Below are 15,681 nucleotides of genomic sequence, written 5' to 3' on the forward strand. Positions count from 1 at the left end.
GTCCACTCCTGCTCCCGTAGCCCTATCCCCCCCTAACCTTCCCCATATTCCTCATCCGCAAGCAAGTATAAGACATGGATCAGTACCTTGCTGTTTAACTGCTGAATTCTAAGCTCTTTCTGGTGCAGTTCTTTCAGACTGTCACTTAGCTGGGCCTGGAGGTGTTTCATCTCTGTTTCTAGGCTTGAAAAGTCCCCTTTCAGGACTCCTGGAGAAATCTGCCAAGGAAAGAACAATGAAAAATATATTGCACATGTGACAACTCGCTCTTGTGTTAGTCCTCTCTTTTCAGTATTCCAAGGTCAAACCCAACATTATTCCTAGACCTGGAACTTGAGCTGCTCAGGCAAAAGAGCAAATGGGCAATAAACAGAAATATCCTAAAAGCCATCTGAAAATCCAAACGGTTAGGAAAGATCACCAGACTTGCATATATGATGGCTCCTTCTCAAAAGTTGTCTTAAAGCTGTTTACAATACAGGAAGAAAAAAAAAAAAAAGGCACATGAATGAGAAAAGAAAAAACAAACAAAACCCCAAGCAATGTCCACACTGCTCTAATCAACAAAGACCAGAAGGCCAGCACTGAGAATCCTCCTGGAAAGCATCACATGAACATTGTTCAAACTTTTTCTTTGCATATATGCACGGATGTATCAAAGGGATAAGGGAGATTTCCTACCCCCTCCACTGACATACACCACTGGAAAATTGCAGACGTGGATGGGAGAGCTCTCTCTTGGCTCTGATGCACTGCACTGTGCATGCAGCCTTCCCTAGACAAGCAAAATACCAAACATTTTCCACTCCACTTTTAGAACTATATATACAGGGGGAATAAGAGAGAAGGTGCAGTGTTCAAGCCTCAGCTTCTCTGGGCTTGAACCAGGAATGTAAATCCCTGTTCCAGTAAAAACAGCAAGAAAAATTCATTAGAAAACTTAAAAATTAAGACGTGACACTAAAATGAGAACTAAGCCAGAAAATCTTAGATTCAAAGACAGTGCAAGATTGCAATTCTAAAACAGCCAGAATACACAGCTGAGAAGTTCCATGCTGCTCCAAAGGACCCAAAGTGCCTACGAAGCCCTGTTGCTTTTACCCTCTTTCTTGAAACACTGGAAACCAGGAACTTAAGGAAGAGCACTTCGGGGTAAGTTCTAAAACTTTCAGTGATGCAAGTTAAATTGTTGGTACTATCTTCGGAGGCCTCATAACCACATCCAATACTGCAGTCTGTAGGAGCTGGATACAGGCACCACACGCTCTTCTGGCTGAGTTTCAAGGCTCACACTTCCAGTAAAGAAGTATCTTTCCACTCACCTTGCCTTGGTGCTGTTCCTCTATGACTTGAGACTTGCTGAAGGGTAGCGTCATTTCCTGTGTGATCCTTTGTAAATGGCTCAGCTGCTTGTCCTTCTCTGCTATGGCCATCAGGTACTGCTCCTTCATGCTGCTTCTCTGCTTTTCCCAGGTGGTCTTCTCCTGTCTGCCCAGCACCAAACAAGGGAAATTACAAGGAAGTTACCAGTATCACTTATGCCCAGGTATCCAGCTAAGAATGAGCAAAGGGTGATTCAATCACCATCCCCATGCTAGACATGAAGTTTTATAACCAAGCCAAGCCAAAACAACTCACTTAAGTAGAGGAACCTTAAGAGCAGGTTTAAGGAAGTTCTCTGTATTTGGTTGAACACTTCTGATTGTTCCATGCTCACACTTTTTGTGTTTCTGGACATTGTTTTGATCTCACTGTACAGAGTTTTGTCAAGGAAGTCACTGTCATTGCCACTTGTCCCCATAACAATTTCTCTACACGGTCACATGTGCACCAGACCCATAGTACTGATCCCACCACACCAACATGAGGCCATCACTTCATGTACAGTGTAAAAGCAACACAGGAAATAAACCTCCTGTTCTTTTGTCAGGATAAATAAAATTTGTAAGATGCTTCAACTTTACGAGATCTGAAGTTTTAGTTTGAGGGTCAGATTGGGGGCAGGGGGAAGGGAGAGAACTACACGTTTTTATATCACTCTGGACAAAGATAAGCCATAGACCTTTTTACAAAGAAAATCCCACCCTTTTCATTCCAGCCTCAGGCATTCTTAAATGGATCTCTGAAATATTTGAAAGCATTTCCCCCCCCCCACCCCGTTTTTCAGAACAGAACATATTTGTCTGACTAGTTTTAGTCCAGTTGGAGAAGACAATTTTACTAGAAGTGAATTACAGAGTTTTTTAAAAACACTAGAAGACATAGATCAACTGAAATCAAGGATTAGACAGCCATACAAAATAAGTATGTTCTAAACTATGGTATCAGTGGGATAATAAAGGGTTTTCAGCAGCAGCCTGTAATGGAGAGTACTGTGATCATATACGTAAACTCCAATACAAGAAACAGCCTCAGTTTCCTCTCCAACAGATGATACTGACCACCACCAGATGAAGGAAATAAGAACTAAAAGGTCACTGATCTATTTCGCACAGGCACTGACCTCCAACCTGCTGGGCTGAAATTCAGAGGCAGAAGCTGGACAAGGGAAACACGTGCCCTCTCCTGGCCAGGGCAGAGTGCCTCAGTGGCACCTGGCACAGTCCAGGCTGAGGTTCTCAGCATTCCCTTCACCTCTGCCCACAACTGCTCTTTGATAGAAACGAACACATTTGCATCATCACCGAGGCAGGGAGCAGACAAACAGTTCACCTGAGCTGCTGGAGCTCCTGCCGGTACACAAGTCCTTCTTGCTGCAGTTGTTCTTGCAGACGGAGCTGTTTGTCTGCCTCTTGCTCCCACTCCTGCAGTTGTGCCTTTAAGCGAGAATTCTCAGCGGCTTCCACCCCGACCAGGATGTATTGCTGCTGCAGATTCTCCAGCTCTCTTACCTGGAATTAAAGGGAAACATCAGTGTGTGACAGCTGAGCAAGCATCAGGTTTATTACTTAGAACTGTTCAAGAGCATTTCTCAGTGTGGTATCTGGAGGGAAAAAAGGTCACATTCAGATGAAAGAGGAACTAGAAATTGAATCATCAAATGCAGCAGTGTACTAAAAATTGCTCAGAAAAAAAAAACCCTCAGAGAATTGTATTGTTAATGAGGGCAGTTGAATTTTGAGCCCTCCCATGAAGATACAACATACATTAGAAGACTCCAGGCTATAATATTAATTATCTTATTCAGAGGAAAAGAAGGAACAGAAGGAGCTGGTTAAGCATAACTCCTGAAGTTGGTATTTACTGTAAACCAGGAAACTGATGAAGTAAAATCCTTTTGGCTTTCCAATTCCAGTCATGCTGTAATTAGAAGTAAGTCGTTGTTACGCATGCATCACTGCAATTGTTTTTGAAGACAAGAAGATATGGCTGACTCTGGAGACGGGAAAGTACTTAATGAGTGGCAGTGGGACGTAACTGTCAGTCTGTCTTCTGATCAGCAACGAGAACTCTGAAACTTGCTGGGCTGCACTGTGCCAGTGACTACACAAACACAGACACATCCAGTGTGCAGGCAAGGATGTCAAAAGGAATCTGCAACGTCTTGTACCCGCCTTGGAAATCAGCTGCCAAGAGGAGGAGGAAATTCAAGCCTTTGCTCTAGTCTCTTTCAGAAACCTAAGGCAAATCAAATGCATGAGCTGACACAGGTGTGAACTAAGCAGGTTAACAGGGACCTGATTTCCATGATTTCATATTTTAAACCAAGCTAACAGAGAAACCACCCTGGGAAATTAACAAAGAAATCACAGCCTCCATGTCAGAGAAAATAACATAGATGGCCTATACCAGATCCATGGGGTCTGATGGAGCATGCCCACAAATACTAAGGTCATTGGGAGGCAACTCCATTACCTTTGAAAGGTCATGGTGACCCAAGAGGTTCCTGAAGACTGGAAGAAAGCAAATGTCATCCCTACCTACAAGAAGGGCAAGAAAGAGGAGCTGGGAACCTGCAGTCTGGTCAGCCTCATCTCCATCCCTGGGAAAGTGAGGGAGCAACTAATTCTGGAAACCATTTCCAGATACATGAAAAAACAGGCTGGCCAGAGAAGAAGTGGAATATTTACCAGTGGAGATATTCAAAATCCAACAGGACAGTGTACAGAGCAACCTATTCCAGCCAACCTTGTTTGTGCAGGGGGGTTGGACCAGAAGATCTCTAGAAGATCTCCAGAAGACCCTTTGAATCTCAGCTATTCTGTGATGTCATGACGACAATGATCTATGCATCACATTGCAATTACCAGATCTAAGTGTGCTGAATTTTAAGACTTGAAGATCCAAGTCTCGTGTGGTGCTTTAAGTAAGAGCAGGAAGAGAGAACAAGGACTTACTACTCTGTCTCTGTCACTCTGCAAGGAGGCCAGTGCCTTCTTCAGACTCTGCGCTTCTGAAGAAGTGGTAGAAGTGCTCCCTTCTGCTTGCTGTTTCACTTCTTCAATCTTACGTGTTTTGTCCAATTCATTCAACAGACGGTCTCGGTCATTCTGCAGGCTTGCCATAGCCTTGGTGAAAGATTTGACTTGGTTGGAAGAGCCTTCCAGTTCCAAAGACAAATGGAGAAGCTCATCATCTTTAGCTCTGAGCTGCTGATTAAGTTTCTCAATCTGGGCCAAGAGACCTCTTTCATCAATAGCCTTCTGCAGTTCTGTCAGCTCAGACCTCACCATATCTCGGTCCCTGGCAATGGAATGTTGCTCCTCTTGTAGCTGAGCCATCTGTTTCTGAAGATTCTGTACTAGACTCTTTTGTTCCTCTAAGTCTGCAGAGTATTTCCGTTTCAAAACGTGAAGCTCTTCATTGGCCTGGTCTCGACTATCCTGAAGAGAGCTCATGGACCTCCCAAAAGACTGAATTTGAGCTCTGAGATCTTTGTTTTCATCTGTGACTGTAAGCAATTTCTGTTCCATTTCCATCAAGTCCCGTGCCAACTCTGCTACTCTCTCTTCTGCTGTCTCTGTTTCGTTCCTCAGTATCCCTGCATCATGATGCAGGTGCTTCAATTCCTTCTGGAGCCTGTCCTCAGCCTCTCCCACTCTCTTGGCTGCATCCCTTTGAACACATTCTAGCTCCCCCTCCAGTTCCATTATTCTTTTCTGGGAGAGGGAAAGCTTGTGACTCAGTTCTTGTACCTCTTCCTCTCGAGCCTTCAGTTCTGCTTGACACTCCATGATGGGACTCCCCTCATGTAATGCTGCCATCTCACTCTGCACCCGGGACAGAGAGGACATAAGGGTTTCGATCTCTTGAGACATACTGACTTTATCCTCTCTCAAGGCTTCCATGCACTTCCTGAGATCGTCCTGAGTACACTCAGACTCTTTCAGCTGTGTTTCTATGGTTGCCTTCTCATTTTCCAGAGTTTGGATCCGCTGAAGCTGTATTTTGAGAAGTTGCTTCTGTTGGGAGTCCTTTATTGAAATCACTTGGTTAAGGTCTTCTCTGTACCGCACCAACTCTGCATTCAGCTTGGCATTCTCAGAGTTGAGGTCATCCATCTGGCTATGGAAACTTCTAATTTCTTCCTTGAGCTTGTTGTTTTCAGCAGCAGCGTCTTGAATTAGCTGGTCTTTTTCCAAGATTATAACAAGATGGCGTTCCTCAAGCTGCTTGTAGTCCCTCAGTATGCGGTCTCGGTCGTCCTGCAGAGATGACATGGACTTGGTGAAGGAGTCCAGTTGTGCCTTCTGCTGCTTACTTTCTTCTCTGTTTATCTTCATCTTTTCAGTGAGATGATCAAGTTTGTCAAGAATTTTTTTCTTTTCATTTTCCAAGGCTTTTTTATCTTCTTCCTCCTTAATTAGCCTACACTCCAACTCTTTCATCTCTTCAGAATGTTGCTGCTGTAATTCAGCTAGAGCAGCCATCACTGCTTCTTCTTTGGCAGACAGCAAACTCATGATCTTTTGATCTTTGGCACTGGTTTCTTCATGCAGCTTATTTGTTAGGTCCTTGGAAGCCTGCAGATCAGCTTCAAGCTGTTCACAGTTGAGTTTAAAATTCTGGATACTGGTCTCTTGTTGCTTGACCACAGTCCCCAGCTCTTCCCTGGCCAGCTCACATCTGGTGAAGGAATTCTGTAAGTCAGCAAGCTGGTCTCTCAGGCTGCTGATTTCTGAGCCCAGTTCCTGCTGTTTATTCTGAGACTTGCTGTACAGTTCCTGAGACCGCTCAAGCTGAGTCAAAAGCTCTTTTTTTTCCTCCTGCAACATTTCACATGTCTTTTGATGATGCTGAATCTCCTGCCTGCAGTCAGCCTCCCAGTCTTTCTTGCTGCGTTCCAGCCTGAAAACAGAAAAGATAAAGTTGGTCAAAAATCCATGAAGTACCTCAATATCTTAACCCACACTAACACTGGTTTTATACTAATTTAGAAAAGCCACAGAATTCGTTTTACTTAAAGAAAAACTGGAAGAGCTGGAAATAGCTCTCAATTTAAAATTCAAGCTATCTTTTAAAGTTCTGACTGTACTACTGCCTGAAGGGGGTGGTGCCAGGGGAATATATTCTTTTAAAGTTGTCCATGCCAATACTGAAAAAAATGGAGGCACTTAAACACTGAATGTTATCACCTCCTTTTCATTACATTAATTCTCTCGTCCACTGTAGCTAACAATAAAAAAAACTCCACACCATCCCACAGTGAAATTGCTGTTCTGATACCTTTGATGTCCATTTCATGCTCCAGCATGCAAAGATACAGCATATAAACATTTTATAAAACAATTTTACTCATGTTAAGAATGGTTTGGTTCTGAATTTTGGAAATACACAGATGTACGTTCTGATAGGTTTCCATAGCTCCATCTTCCCCATAAAATTTATTTTGGGATTAAACTGGAATTATGTATCCCAATGCTCTCTTGACCTCTCAGTGCAATAACTCCATGCAAAAGAAACTAATTAATCTGAAATCTGAAAGACTCTAGATAGTAATCGGATGGTGAGTGCTTGTCACAGAGAACAGATTTAACACAGGTATCCTAATGATGTGAAGAAGGACTATTTTAGATTGCTGATCACCCTGTGTCCTTGTGCAGACAATAAATACAAAGTAACCTTTTCCCCATAAACCTCCCCTGACACAGCTTATTTACCTGGATATATGAGTCTGGAGTTCTTCCATACGCATGGTCATGTGTTTCATCTGGTCCTTTAGCACAACACAAGCTTCCTCTTTTGAACATATTTCTTCTTCCTTCTTTTGAATAGTTTCAGTGAATTTCTTCTCCCATGTTTTTGATTCATCTATCACTCTATCCCTATCATCCTGAAGGGAAGACATGCTCCTGGTGAAGGCTGCAAGCTGGGCTAGTGTTTTGTTTAGACTGCCTTCCAGTTGCTTGGCTTCGTGATCCTTTGTCCTCAAGGAGTCTTGCAGATCACCAACTGTTGTTTCCATGTGGTCTTTCTCCCTCTGCAATGTCGCCAGCTTTTCTTCCATGTTTTTAATTTCCTTCGAGTGCTTGTCTTTTTCCTGTTCCAGTCTTCTCTCAAAGTCCTCATCCTTTTTCTTCATTTGAATTTTAATTTTCTCTTTGTTTGCTTGCAACTCTTCTTTCACTTTGACACTCTCAGCTAGAACCCTTGCTGCCTCACTTTGAGTGTCATCCAACACTACTTTGCAGAGAGCAAGCTCTGCCTGGGCTTTCTTGGTGTCTTCAACTGCTTTAGCTGAAGTTTCTTTGGCTGCTTCTACCTCTCTCTGAGTCTCACTCTGCAGAAATTCCAGAGCTTTAACAGTTCTTTCTAAACTACTGTTCTTCTCCTGGCTTTTAATACAGTCCTTCTGCAGCTGACTAATCTCCTGCTGTTTCTGTTTCAGCAGTTCTTGAAGCTCCTTTATATGTGTGCTGCTTTCTCCTCTCCAATTGTCTTTTAGCTTTTCTACAAATTCCTTTTGCTTTTCTGAACTTGCTTTGCTTTTCTCCTTTGCCATCCGACTTTTCTCCTCCTCCAGTTCATGCATCATTCTCTGCAAACTCTGAAGCTCATGTTTCAGTTGATCATTTTTGGTTTGGAAGTCTGTTGCATCTTGCTGATAGTTTCCAATACTTCCATTAAGTTCTGCCAGCTGATTCATGAGCCTTTCTTCCAAGTCATCCTTTTCAGCTGCTAGCGCATCCTTCAGTGCTGTCATTGTGACCAGGTCGTCTTTGGCTTTTTGGACTGTTTGCTCCATCTTTGCTACTGTAGCCTGAAGAGCATTCACTTCATGGACTTTCTCTTCCATTTGGTGCTCTAAAGCCCTTTTCTCACCTGCTAAAGTCTCAACACACCTGCGGATATCCCCCAGCTGTTGCTCTGAAGCCCTTCTACTCTTTTCCAGCTCCATGATTCGTTTAGTGAGCTCAGCTATTTGCTGTCTGTAGATACCAGGATCCTCACAAGGTTTATCAACTTCAAATGCCTCTTGTTCCAGCTCTGCAGCAGGAGGCTTTGGTCTACAAGTTATGTCCACTTGATTTTCAGACCTTTCCATCGGTGGTGGTGTGGCAACTGCCTCATTTGTTTCTTCCCCTGTTGTCTGCTGGGCAACATACTTGTTTACAAGTTCTCTGCTTTCTTTCAGCTTAGATTCTGTTGACTGCAAAAGACACTTCAAGTCCGTGATCTCTTGATTAAGAGACTCCTTTTCAGCTACTACTGTCTCAAGCTGAGGAGAAAGAAACTGGCATTCCCTCCTAGAGCACTCCAGATCTTCTTTCAGGCTAGTGTTTGTAAAGCTCTCTCCAGTCCTGTGTAGCTCTCCATCTGTAAAATGCATCTCTGCTCTAAGCTTCTCATTCTCCTCCTCTAGTTCTAGGATCTTTTGTTGCTTTGATTTTGCAAATTTTCTCATTTTCTCCTTCATTCCATCAATTTCCTGTCCAGCTTCCTGTAGCTGCTTATCTGTTTCCTCTTTTTTGGCTTCAGCCCTTTTTAGCTGAAGGAAAATTTCCTGCTTTTCCTGCCTAACAGTTTCCAACACACGCTGAATTCGCTCAGCCTCATTACTCACATTCTCATATGACTGCAGCAGAGTTTCATATTCTCCCTGAAGCTCCTTGTATTTCTCCTGCCACTCAGAACTCTCAGTGGCTTGAAAGCACTTCAATGATTCTACCTCCTTCTCCAGCTTCTCTTTCTCTAGAATAACTCTGTCCAGATTAAGTGTAAGGTTTTTACAGCATCCATCAAGATTCTGATTTTCTCTAAGTACTTTACCAATTTCTGCAGTAAGTTTTTCTCGCTCTCCAGTGAGGCACATTAACTTTTCTGTTAAGGTATCTGTTTCTTTAACATGGCCACATATTTGGCTTTCCATATTTGTCAGCTTGACAGAAAGATTGTCAATAGTAGTTTTAGCATTAGCCAGTTCCTCTTTTAGAGATTTGCTCTCCTTTAGTGCCTCTTTTCTAGAGATAAGTGCAGCTTGCAACTTTCTTTGCATTTGATTCTTCTGTTTAGCTGCTTCTGCATTGTCCTCTTGTTTCTCCTGAATTTCAAGCATCTCTGTTTGCAGTCGCCTGCTTTGTTCCTCATGCACCTGAGCCTGAGCTTCCAACTGACCACACAGTCTTTTGACTAAGTCCTCTTTTTCCAGCAATTGTGCCTGCACATTAGTGAGAACTTTGCTCTTCTCCTTTAACTGCTGGTTAAGAAATTCCATTTCTTCATCCTTTTGATGCACAAGGATTTTCAAGTCTTCCAGACTGGCCACTCCAGAAGTTTTTCCATGACTCTCCTCCAGTTCTGTCTGAAGACTTGCTCCCTTAGCTTCAGCTTGGTCAGAGGTTCTCTTTAGCCCTTCTATCTCCACAAACAACTGTGCTATGTGCTGTTGCAAATCAAAGATTAATTCTGATTTGTGAGCAAGTTCCCTTTGCATATGGCTGACATTACATTCCAATTTCTCTTTCTCCATCTGCAATTGGTCAAGGTGTTTTTTAAATTCTTCCTCAGAAACATCTGCAACTTGTACAAGCTTGTTATTTGTTGTATCTTCTGCTTCCATGAATGAAGACTCCAACCCACCCTGACTCCCAAAAACACTCTCTGATGATTGTTTCTGTTCTTGGAGTTGTCTGAGCTGAGCCTGAATGCTGTCCTTCTCTTTGCTTTGCTGATCAAATTGTTCTTGCAGGATGTTGTAATCATCTTTCTGCTGTTTCAGTTGTTCTCTGTGATGCCTGTCCTTTTCTTGAGCCTTTTTTATAGTGTCTTTACGAGATACCAGAGCCTCTTTAAGTTTTTTTTGAAGTTGTTCTTTTTCTTGTTCAAGAACCAAAATCCTTTCTTTAAGAGCAGACTTTTGATTTTCTTCCAGATTTGTATGTGCTGAACTATGTTTTTCATTTTCTTCATCATCTTCTGGGCTTACATTGCTTTCAGTTACTTTGTCAGGAATTGTCTGATGCTCCATGATTTCATCTTTAATTGAAACAGTGTTTGCCTTACCTTGCAAGCTTTGCCTCATTTCCTCAATCACTGCCTGCAGTCGCGCTTCAGTAGTTTCTTTATCCTGCAGGTCCTTCCGGATGCTCTGCAACTCAGATTCCTTTTCAGAAAGCAGCTGAGTTAGATAGTCCTCACTGGGCTGGTTTTCAAGACTCACTTCTTTGCTGATCATGCTTCTCATGTTTTCTTCCCCTGTAGCTGCCTGAGCCACTGAGGTTTCTGATTCTTGTTCTCTACTCAGTTGTTCTAATTCATTCTCCAATTTGGTAACCTTCTTCAGAAGCTCCTTCCTGTTCACAAGTGCTGCTTGCAGCTTCCGCTTTACTTGCTCATTTTCTTTTCTCAGAAGTTCAACTTGATTTACTAATTCCTCATTTTCTTTACTTGCTGGCTCTGTCTCATTCTGCTGCTCAGATGCCCCACATTTCAGACATGCATCTTTTGCTCCTATGTTTTGTTCTTTTTCTTCCTGGGCTTTTAATAACAGACTTGTCTGCTCCTTAAGACTCTTCAGCTCATTTCCTAGAGAAAATTTCTCTTCGTTCAGTAGAACCATTTTCTCAGACATGCTGACACTGATCTCTGCCATCTGTTGGTCCTTTTCCAGCAAGGCTTGTTGCAGGCTCTCTATAGACCTGGTGTGCGCAGCAACAAGCTGTTCTAGGCTTGCTGCCTCGTGTCCCTTTACGGCTAACTTGTGGGAAAGCTCTTCCATCTCTGCTGTATTCTTCCTCAAAAGTTGTCCTAGATCAAGTACTTCACATTCCTTTGTCTCAACCTGGCTTCTCAGATCCTTTATTTGCATGTCCTGGTCAGAAAGCTGAAGTTGTGCTTCATCCAAGTCCTTTTGCAAAGCTTCAATTTTTATATCCTTGGATTTAAATTCATTTTTAAGGCTCTGGATTTGCTCTCTTAGAAGACTGCTCTGACTGTCTGACAGCCTCTGCTTTTCTGAAAGAGCTAGATCTTCCTCTAGTTGCTTCACTCGCTCCTTCAGTTCTGTTATGGTAGAAAGTTCTTTCACCTGACACAAGAGCTGATCTTGTTCTTCAGTCAAAACACAAAATGTACTGTCAGAATCCTCTCTTTTTTTTCTGTATTCCTCAGCCAACTGGTTTAGCCTATTTATTTCTGCACATTTTTCTCCTAGTTCCTTCCTAAAGGATTCTTCTGATTTCTGCAGAATTATTTGCAGTTCTATAATTTGGTTTTGTAACTTTATCAGTTCTTGAGATTGAGAGGTGCTAGGCTCTGGATCTGCTGTAGAAACTTCTTGCATTGCCTTCACCTTACTGCTGCAGGGGACAGGGCTTCCCTGAGGCTCTTCTTGAAGACTGATTCCATTTTCCTGAAGAAAGCCAATTTGCTGCATTTCTGTTTCTCTCAGTAATGAGACACTCTGTGTATCTGACACCTTCAGCTCTTTCCTCTCCAGACACTGTATCTGTGAATTCTCTTCCAGCTGGTTAGCTTCTGTTTGGCTGCCTGTAGAAGTTTGGCCACTGGGGCCCTTGAGCTGGCTTTTCAGAAAAGTTATTTCTTCTTGGGCTTCTTTCAGTTCAAGCAGCAAAACTGACAGCTCTTTCTGTTTCTCTGCAGCGATATATTCTAGAATTCCAGGTGGACAACTTTCCTCAGTAAACTGCTTGCTTCCATTGGTAAAGCCATCTGTCCCTGCCTGAAAGAAAATAGCAGGTATCATTTTTCCTTTGAATCTTGTGAAAGGGCCACTTTTGGAAGTATCTGCTGTCCACATTTTGTAGCCTTTGTAGCTTTCTCAAGCTGGCTTTTGCAATAAATAGAAGCCTCACTAATAATAGGGGGACTCTGTCTTGGCAGCGGGGGGTGGACTAGGTGACATCCAGAGGTCCCTTCCAACCCCAACTATTCTGTGATTCTGTGACTTCCCAGGTCACTTCTGCTAATTTGAGTTTCTGAAGTTGCATCATGAAAGATTCTGGCTTTATGGTCTGAAGGATCAGACCATAAGGACAACTTCCTATTCCCTTTTTTCCCCTTCTCTCTAGATTACAAGACAGTATGACTCTGAAGTCTTTAAGTTCTCCTGTGATTCACAAGCCCTCTAGTGTACTTATCCAGCCACATTTTTGTGGCATCCTATTCATAGTCTTAGAATAAGGAGGTTTTGTCCCCTATTCTATCTGTCCATTTAACATGAAGAAGAAGTAGGATAGAAGCCCATATTCCAATCTGTGTCTATGTCCAAACTGAAAGCGCTAGACAAAGCACCTGGAACAAAGTGCTTGGCTTTTTCCAAATAACTATCTTAAGGTTTCTTCCCACCCCCCAAAACAGATTACAAAAGAAAAGCAGTCACAAATCCTCCCCAGAAACTTTGGATCAACAGCCCACCAATAAGTTAACACGCTGCGTTGTAAAGGCTGTTCATCAGTTTGGAGGGCAGAAACAATTTTTGGGGAACCACTGAAGGAGGGCTGCTCTTAAACAGTCTGCTGTCATAATGCAGCAACCACTTTAAGTCACAGGAGGTTAAAAAAAGCCAACTCTTTGGGGCTTTTAAACTAAATTAAAGTTTTCATATCTACAAATGCATACAATACTGAAACCAAAAGGGTTTTGGACTACATTTGTACCTCAGAGAGCACGAAAGTGTCATCAAAAGGCTTTTGCACTTCAGAATTCACCAGCTCTCCTGACACACCTAATGATAAAAGGTACACTTGTCACCATCAGCATAACGACTTGCAGGTAAACTCGGTAGGTGAGTGAAGGGACACTAAATTGCACTGGAGCTTCTATAGAAGGTGAGAAAAGACAAAACAAAACAAAACAAGGCAGCAAACCAAGCACACAAAAAAACAACCCAGAGTCTGAGTCTATGCAGTGCACAGACATCCTGTTGTGGTTTAACCCCAGCCAGCAATTCAGACCCTGCAGCTGCAATACGGCTCTGTGCAAACTCCCTGTGTTTGCCACATGCTGGCATCACCTGTACACAGCACTTCTGACCCCTGCAGAAGGATGAAGAGCAAAGAGACAAGTGAACCAGGTAATAGATTGGTTTGACTGTTTTTTCTTTTTTTCATGTGGGATGCGGGCAGGAACTAAATCCTGACACAAAGAGAAATTCACTGGCTTGCAGAGAAAAACACAATTCTTCATTTTATCTTAATTCTCTTCTGTGCCTTACACATCACTCTTTGCATCTACAAATGCACTCCTTCAAACCCTTCTCTCTTTCTAACCTTAGCAACCACTTTTTTCTTCTCTTCTGGTATATCCTACCCATCCCACATTAGAATGTTGTCCTCTACCTCATGTAAATTTTTTCTGCCTTCTGTAGATTATCATCTTTAGATTCTGACCTCAGAGCTCCTCCTTCTAAATAATTTTAAGAGTTGTCCCTGAAACTTCTCAAATTTCCACAATTTTCTTGTCACATGCCTTATTCTGTGTCCTCACCTGAAGAAGCAGAAGAACAGTCTACATAAGAGGCTGGAGTTTCCACAGTCTTCAAGTCTTGCAATTTTGCGTCAGCACCAATATTCTTATTCTGTGGGTTGAAGAAAAAACACTGAGCTTTGAGCCAGGATCCTGGTATGAGAAGACAGCTCTTATAGCTGTCTACTGCTCTGCCAAGCTCTAAGTAAACCTATCAGTCCCAACTTTGGACACAACTCTGAAGCCTACGGAAAATAAATAAATAAATAAATAATAAAAAAGAGAGATTTGTTTTGATGTTAAGCAATAGACTAAGACATATCTCACCAGATTAACATATCAATCGATGCAATGATTTAAATAACTTCCTTCCCACCCTGAGATGATTTCTCTTCCATCTTCACTACTTCAAAGGGACTAACTACAGTATCATAACCTTTCACTGACTGCCCAAGCAGAGAAGGTGAGAGGTCACATGTCTGTCGGTCTATGCGTCATTGCTCCAGCAGATAAAGGATCTGGAGTCTTCCCAATAAAGTTTTGCTAGGCTCTATCACACAAACAAACTAATAACCCCATAAGAACCTTTTAACTGCTAGATGTCCTTAACCTGGGTTTAGGTAACTATGTAACTTGACCTAAAGCCATGGGTCAGGTGCACAAATGGTAGGAATAGCTGTCCACGTGTAAAAAGTTAGATGCAAGCTATTTAGCTGGACTCTTTTTTATAATGAATACATTGAAAAGGACAATTCCAGGGTTGTTTTCATTGACCCATTTTCAACTTAATCCACCTTGTTCCAGGTGATTCATATGCTAAATAACCTGTTTTTTCCACTATCTATTAAGGGGCAGTAGAAAATAGCTCAAATGCTTACATCTGCCCTTGAAAAGACTACATGTGTGGGTGTGTGCATATTGCCACTGATCTACCAGCTCACAGCTTGACTGCAGGCAGTTGGAAGGTAACGGTCTGAGTCAAGCAGGATGAATGACTCAAAACATTTCTCCAGTTCCAATGAGTCCCAAATATCAACCTTCACCTTAAAACTTCACAGTAATACACATACCCTCTGATAGAGAGGAATGTATTAGATAAAACACAGCATCAACCTTCCCCCTGTGGACAGGATGGGCAAGCAGAACAGGCTGCAAAGAGCCAGACCTTGCTCTAAGCTAACAAACAGTTCCACAGCAAATCCTCAGTACAGATACACAGAGGCTGTCATCTCCCTCCCCATGCTGAGGGTAAAGCCAAGCAGCAGGTTCCTAATCCTGCATTCTTCCCAACAACAGCCTGACTGCATTTGTACCTGCAGCTGGACACGGTGGAGTAGCACAAGGACAGTGCCCACCTGTCTCCCACTCAAGGAGCACACAGCTTCCCCCAGTCAGTCAGCCAGGTGCCCATCAGGGCAGTGGGAACGGACAGGGCCCGTTTGAAATGACATATAATGACAGCTGAGTCTTTGGAACTGTACTTCCAGAGACCTGTCTCAGTTTAGCCCATGATTTTGCTGAAAAACTAACTCACAAGAGGCAGAAAATAGCACAAACATGGACTGGGTGGATGAAGGACACAAGAAATCCACACAGCCAGCAAAGGGAAACACAGTCCATTATGAACACAGCGCAAGAAGTATTTGGAAGCTATTTCTTTCACCATTAATCCGGTTAATAATAACCTTCCAAAGAGGATTGATAAAAAGACCATGACAGCTTAGCTGTTTTAAGGCCAGTCCTTGACCTATTTTAGTTTTAGCTTATTTCAGCTGCTTAATGATTACCTGTTCTGCATCTTCTGTGATCATCTCA

At 42.6% G+C, this 15,681-nt stretch overlaps 1 protein-coding gene across 1 annotated transcript in view; it reads right to left on the reverse strand.

Annotated features, from left to right (window-relative positions):
• Positions 1–15,681, reverse strand: part of GOLGB1 (golgin B1) — a 37,762-nt gene that overhangs the window by 6,067 nt on the left and 16,014 nt on the right. The window contains exons 12-19 of the mRNA XM_017736431.1: positions 15,654–15,677; positions 13,888–13,978; positions 13,059–13,126; positions 7,101–12,121; positions 4,338–6,288; positions 2,713–2,891; positions 1,323–1,488; positions 87–218 (exon numbers count right to left, since the gene is read on the reverse strand). Coding sequence (XP_017591920.1) covers positions 87–218; positions 1,323–1,488; positions 2,713–2,891; positions 4,338–6,288; positions 7,101–12,121; positions 13,059–13,126; positions 13,888–13,978; positions 15,654–15,677 — 7,632 coding nt within the window. The remainder of the gene's footprint in view (positions 1–86; positions 219–1,322; positions 1,489–2,712; positions 2,892–4,337; positions 6,289–7,100; positions 12,122–13,058; positions 13,127–13,887; positions 13,979–15,653; positions 15,678–15,681) is intronic.

Source organism: Corvus brachyrhynchos, unplaced genomic scaffold, assembly GCF_000691975.1.
Source record: "Corvus brachyrhynchos isolate BGI_N302 unplaced genomic scaffold, ASM69197v1 scaffold2266, whole genome shotgun sequence".
In the NCBI taxonomy this organism is placed as follows: Eukaryota; Metazoa; Chordata; class Aves; order Passeriformes; family Corvidae; genus Corvus; species Corvus brachyrhynchos.